At 40.4% G+C, this 6747-nt stretch overlaps 1 protein-coding gene across 2 annotated transcripts; it reads right to left on the bottom strand.

The window, feature by feature from the left end:
• Positions 1 to 389: 389 nt before the first annotated feature.
• On the bottom strand, positions 390 to 6392 carry prdm14 (PR domain containing 14). Of its 2 annotated transcripts, XM_013131564.3 has the most exons (9): positions 5793 to 6392; positions 3997 to 4686; positions 3535 to 3588; positions 3243 to 3403; positions 2773 to 3043; positions 2322 to 2524; positions 2004 to 2105; positions 949 to 1168; positions 390 to 817 (listed from the first exon to the last, which is right to left on the bottom strand). In XM_013131564.3, the coding sequence occupies exons 2-9, from the start codon at positions 4628 to 4630 to the stop codon at positions 645 to 647; spliced, it is 1818 nt and encodes a 605-aa protein (XP_012987018.1). In that variant the 5' UTR covers positions 4631 to 4686; positions 5793 to 6392; the 3' UTR covers positions 390 to 644. The 2 variants fall into 2 exon arrangements, with proteins under 2 accessions (XP_012987018.1, XP_034145164.1); XM_034289273.1 differs by lacking the exon at positions 5793 to 6392 and having other exon boundaries at positions 3997 to 5623.
• Between the last annotated feature and the right edge of the window lie 355 nt (positions 6393 to 6747).

Raw genomic sequence — 6747 nt, 5'->3', positions numbered from 1 at the left:
CACTATATTTACAAACTAACCCAATGTTAAATTCATGCTATTATTTATTTAATATTTATTAGAAAGCCAATGCTTTTTAAACAAGTTAACACAGGTATATAGAGCAACTGCTTTTGCAGACGGCGGACAACAGACGAGAAACACAGCTTAAGTTAAAAAAGCCGAAGTAGCTGGCAACAGAAATATAATGAATTCAGGGATAATATGAAACAAATTGTATTAAAATAAATATATTAACAGGTTTACAAAACGTTTCTAGCTGCAAAGTCTAGCTGGAAAATAGGTAAATAATTTATGATATTACTACTACTACTAATAATAATAATCAAAAGGTCTAATAATCGAATAATTTATTTAAAGATGAAATTAAATAAATTATGTTCACGAAAGTTTATATGTTTTATGTAAAACTGATCAACACCAATAACAAAACTCCAGTAGTTCTAAGCTTTAAGCCACGAACGACACGTTACAATCACATTAATACAATACAGTAACATTGTGGTGTTACATCGATTCTGTTAATTGTTATCTAAAACATGAAGCGAATTGTTCTTGCAGGGATTTGATCTCTGCTTGATGGGTCCTTGGCAAATTCTAGAATAAGGCTACACATTCTAATTCTATAGGTTCTGTGGATGATTTTAATTCCATGGTCGATATTCAGGGTTCAGAAGTGTCAGGCCAGTGTAGGAGAAGTTGTCTTCCGTTTGATTTTGCGTCCTGCAGTCCTTCGTGAATGAAAACATCGTTGTATCTTCCAGCGACCCGTTTAGTGAGATTGTTGGAGGAACTGTGATTTCCGAGGGGGAACTTCCTGTAAAAAACGAAAATATAAGATTTTAAAATGAAAATCAATAAATTAAAGTGTAACACTGTAATAAATAAATAGTATTATAGTATCATAGGTAATTATAGTATAATTTATTAACTCTCAAAAATTATTACTTTTGTGATTCTTCATGTGGTTTTTGAGTTCTGTGATTTCTTGGAAGGTGCTTCCACACACATCGCACGGGAAGGGTTTGTCTTTGGCATGGGTGCGCCGGACGTGGCTGTCGTGAGCCGCGTGCGAGGCAAAGGCTTTCCCGCAATGCTTGCACTTGAAGGGCCGCTCTCCCGAGTGCTGACGGATGTGCGTGCGCAGGATGCTGGAAGCCGTGAAAGCCTCGAAGAAACAAATATGAAGTTTGATTGGAACTTTTGAAACTAGAGAATTTGGACACAGTGTTGATAGTGGCTAATGTAACATTCCTAACACAAGAAAACAAATCATGTTTTTAGGTAATTTGTACAAGGACACTTAGGATTTAAATCTGGATGTTTAGATTCTGATGAAATGACATCGGGGTAACAGATTAGCCCACTCTTGAGGAAACATTTAAACCTGAATGTTTTTAAACCTACTTTTTGAAGTTCTGTGAAGCACGTTGCAGTGTTTAACATACCAATAACATGTTTATTTATCATGTTTCATTTGTCTGGTGTGGAACTGTGTGTATGGTGACTCACTTGGCAAAGCACTATGAAGCTCAAAGTGACTTTCATAGATTAAAACAGACGATCGTCACCGCAAACCTATTGGCTACATTATTAGCCAAATCAGAAAAATATATACACAGGCCTAACGTTCGCCGTTTATTGTTTCTGTTATTAAATTATTTACCTAATACCTTGTATGGTCATTTGGATCAGTCTACAAAGGAAATGATGAAATGTGGGTGAAACAGAGCATTGTTAAAGTGCATAAAATCCGAGGAGGGGGATCTCATATCTTACTAACAAAGAAAAGTCGTTCCTTTGAGAGCTGTAAATTCTGAGTGTATCGGGGTTGAGTGCACATCTGGCGCTAATCATCACCCGAGTTTCGGTGGAGCGTGCTTGCACGAGGGGAGAATAATCAACGGGGCTTGCGCCAAATGCACCATGAAATTAGCAAGCATCTAAATGGTGAGCTGAAGCTCCATACTCTCGGAGGATTTCACACACGCGCATCTGCTTACCTTGTTACAGTAGACACACTTGTAAGGGCGCTCTCCGGAGTGTACGCGCATGTGTTTGTTGAGACTGGAAGACTGGGAGAAACTCTTTCCGCAAACAGAGCACTGTAGAGAGAGTATGGAAATGAAATACCTGGGGACATGTTTTAGCATTTTACACTACAAATACAATATAGGTGGAGTGACTACAGTTTCCCTTCAGTTAGACAACAAGTTCTGCCCAAAAGGTTAAGAAAAACGTGCTCTGCTAATAGTCTAATGTTATAGGAGCTGTTCTTTCAGCACCAGTCACGAATGTGCGGATGTGGTATTACTATTTACCTTATGCGGTCGGTGTTTCTCGTGGACGTGCAGAATATGGATCCTCAGTCGGTCTCGCTTCTCGAACGACCTGTTGCAGAGGTGACACGGGAACTTCCGGTCGCCCTGGTCCACACAGCGCGTGTACTTCAGATGCTTGTCTCGGTAGTATTTGTATGCGAAAACTTTCCCACACCGATCACACTTGAATCCTTCCCCAGAATCTGAAATATAATTGGAAAAAACATTAAGGAAAGGCTTAACATGCTAAACATGTTCTGTAGAAGAAAGTAGCAATGAAGTAGAGTAGAGGACGGATAATAGAAGAGGCCAATATAAGGAAGCCCAGCGGATACATATTACACGTGCAAATAGTCTATAATTGAACGAATGAGCCAGAAATGACGTTCCCACTGACAGAAATATAAAAAATATATTGTTGTGTTGGCTATTTTATTCTGTTATTCTATACCTTCATGAGAAAGCGGTGCACTCCCCTCCTCCAGCGAGTCCTTCAGCGTAAGAGGAATTCCCAGAAACTGAACATAGCAGTCCCCGTACCAGACCAGAAGCTCTTGGCCGGGTCGTACTTCCTTACAGGCCTCATAGAAGATCTGGCCTTTACTCTGTACCGCGATCAGATTCTGCTCTTCCGGGAAACGCGCGCACTTCACCAGGGCCATCCAGTTTCCGGAAGAGCCCCGTCCGTCCACGAAGTGACTTAACCGGCCGTTTTCGAACACCTGGATTAACAGACATGGAGGAAGTCTTGTGATTAGAGCCATTACGCGGTAAGATGCCAGATGGTTACATTGTGTTTAACTTAATGGTCCTGAATTGTTACTCAAACACTGGGCAAACGAGATTGACACTAGTTGACATACACGCACACCTAAAAACAAAATGTTCAAGCCTTTAGCTGACACGAGACAAACTACTGACCTCCCACATCAACGTGTTATCATCGTATGTTTTGATCTCGCTGGTGTTAACGAGTTTTCCCTGGAAAGGCCCAAACCTGGTTCCCTTGGTGATTACGCTCTTCTCAGCGAAAACTCCGTAGTGGGACAAATTACCGTAACTTGTCTGGTGGATAGTTAAACCTTAATAAATAAATAAAAACATTACACAACTTTACAAATTTCAACCGAAATTGAAAAACAGAGAGAGATATGTCTCTCTCCCTCTCTCTCTGTGTGTGTGTGTGTGTGTGTGTGCAAGAGAGAGGACTTGCCTTCTGGAAGTTCAAGTGCGTCCGTTTCTAGGGTGAGCTGCTCGCTGTTGCATACTGTTCAAGAGAAAATTAACGTTAGTGATTCTGGTTCTTAATGGTGAACATTAGGAATCAAAACCGGACTGGTTTCGACTTTAATTGAGACACATTTTGGAAAAGCAATTTGGTTTAATGAGGATACTTTTGACACAACATACTCCTAATCGTGTAAATGTCCTGGTAAACAAAGCCTATTCGTCAAATCACAGCCAGAAATAGGGTACAGAATGACTTCAGTAGCATTCTGATTGGGAATTAACAATGTTAACCTTTAGGCTGAACAAACATGGGCCTGTTTTTGGACAGCTGAAACAAGCACATACGCAATTTCCCTTAGAAATATACCCCTTCAAGTTTTAAAAACATGTCAAACTCAAAATTATTGACAGCAATAATGTACATAAGAAAGGCTATAGTTGTTACCCGAGTTCCCCGGCAGAGCTACTCCTGAGATAGCATGACCCGCATTCTGCTCCTGGCTCCGGGAATATCCATATAGGACGGTGAACAGATCATCCTCGGTGAAACTGTAAGTGCGTGTTTTATCTGGTGATAATTCTGTTCCCCGGAGATTGAACAAACTTTCTTTGGACGGCGAGGTCGAGGGACCGGAGGATCTCGAAGATCTCTCGCTTGAGGCGGGGCTGCTGAAATCCGATAACGGCCCTGTGGCATGCTCGGTTACTACCGCGGCCAACTCCTCGTGTTTGGAGTAAATCGTGTGTCCGACTCCCGGTATCATCCGGTTGAAGTAGGGAATATTCGAGACATTGAAGACTTGCTCGTGGAGAACGGCTGTTGTTTGGTGGCCGCTGTGGCCGAAAAAAGAGGGGTTCCCGGCAGTAAAGTTGAACGGCATGACCGCCTGGGTGTCCGTGACCAACCGTCCCAAAGACTTAAGCGGATGGAGGAGATGCTGAGAGCTCCTGAAGATGTCCATGTAATGATGGGTTCCGTGCAGCGGGGAAGGGTAATAACTCGATCCCCGGACGGGACTGCCCTTAGATTGGAAAAGCTTCTCCTTCACGGCGGGGTTGCCGGACAGAGACGCGGACATCACAGAAGGCTGAGCTGTTCTTGGTTGATTTGAATGGAAATAATTGTAGCGCTAATCTGCCGGAAGAGAAAAGGTGGGGGGGAATTAGCTCAGTCTCTATAAATAACAATTTTCTCTGCTCAGATTTATTGTTTTACTTCGAACTTAACTTCTGTATGTAGAGAACAAAACCAAATGACATGTGTAGCCTACAGTTAGGGAAGGCTTGTATTTGCAATGACACATGTATGCTTCTGAAAAAATATTGAGAATACATTTCTAGAAATTTACTTCCATCCTTTTCCATTTAGTCTTTCGGTAGAAATGTGATTGGTGAACGAAACACCTTTAATTCACAATATTTATCAACACAAACGAAATTGAATTTCATTTAACAACTGAGCTTACATGGTCTCACATATTTTTTAATAACAATGAGTTAATTGGCTAAATACATTTTATAAACACAATAACCAACTAGCCTATTAATGTTAAAAGTTCAGTCATCTTTTCCGGTTTTATTTTCACAAATAGTCTAGATAACGGGTCATTGAGCCCTGCTTTTAGCAAACGTAATATATTACCTTTAGCCTTGTCCAGCACTCACAGCACTTCGTACTATCAAAAAGCAGCAGTTTGGGCATTTTTTCCAGTTCGCAAAACACCAATTTGATGTTCATCAATATCTTGAAATTGGTGTTTGCGCCTGCAGAGTAAACTACCTAAGACTGGTGCTTCACCATGCATCCCTAAACGGGCAGTGTGAGTTGTAGAGGCCGTGGCCCCGGAGATGCACGGCGGGTGCTGGTGGGTGGCAACCAGCGGTTACTGAGACAAATCAGGGTCATGACACCCAAATTAAAGAACACCGGGTCAACGGCAGAGGTCAACAATAATGAAGCTATCACAATTCACCACTCCTTTAAAAAGCATTAGGGCGTTATAGGGCGAGCCCTGGTCAATGTCTGTTAAGCACCACCACTAAGGATCTAGGCTTGATTCTGGATGAAAAATATAAGCAAAAGTGACGTAAAAATTACGGGATATTTTAATAAATTAACACAATGAAAAGGTGTTTTGTTTTGCTAAATAAATATGACAAATGATTTCAAACACTGTTTGGCAAATTAAATATTTTTAAACACGTATGTTTACAAATTATTAATCTTAAAGTATGACTTACCTCGAAAAAGATCGATTAAAAATATAAATCTCGTGCAGTCGAATCCATCCCACGTTCCAAATTCTCCACAAGCCAAAACACCAGTTCGGCTACAAGTGTTGGATACTTGATTTTGTCCACAAAATCCTATGTAATGAAATAGAACGGCAGAACCAGAGCAGCGCGACACTTTGTGCCTCTGTGGTTCGAGGTTCTACTGAACTAACTACCGAATTGCTAACTGTAGCGACTTAATCTAGAGATGCTGCTCCCTACTCTCTTTTCTTATTGGCCAGGAGATCTTTTCACCCCCGCCGCGTGCGTCTCAAACCTCTTGAGGATTTCACCCTTTGACAGTAAGATCCCCCACACAGTCGCACACACTCGCACAGTTATATAACAAAACAAGGCGTATAAAAGTACACCCCTAAATCACTATATTAGGACTACAAGTCCTATTGCTATGACCGAGCAACAACTTTAGGTTAAAATCGAACATTGCAGATTTATGTCCCCCGTTACTGCTTTTCGATCATTTAAAAAGACCACTGTTAATTAAGATAATGATTGCGACGGAGCAGTCTAAAAAAAACACGTTTTATGAAATGAAAAGATGGTCGAAAAAAGATTTAACAGCCCAATTTTCGATTCTGCTGCTTCTATTATGAATAATTTCTCAATAAAAACAATTAAGGTATATCTGGGTATATCTAAGGTGTATAATACCGATAAATAAAACTGTAATTGTTAAATTAAACAAAATTGTTTATTTCAGAGAACGAATAATCAAATAAATCCACGCATGAAACTTTTAAAGAAACCGCATCTCCAAGACGTAATAAAACGAACTATTAAACATGGCGATCTGGACACAAATGAGATCAATGCAATAAGTCTTATTTAGTAATACAATAAAATAACTATAAGCCATCAGCAGTTAATTCCACAACTTATTCAGCTGAACAACAAACAAACT

Source organism: Esox lucius, chromosome 21 (genome assembly GCF_011004845.1).
Source record: "Esox lucius isolate fEsoLuc1 chromosome 21, fEsoLuc1.pri, whole genome shotgun sequence".
Lineage (NCBI taxonomy): Eukaryota > Metazoa > Chordata > Actinopteri > Esociformes > Esocidae > Esox > Esox lucius.
Note: the sequence above shows the minus strand (reverse complement) of the source record. Positions and strands in the feature narration are given on the sequence as shown.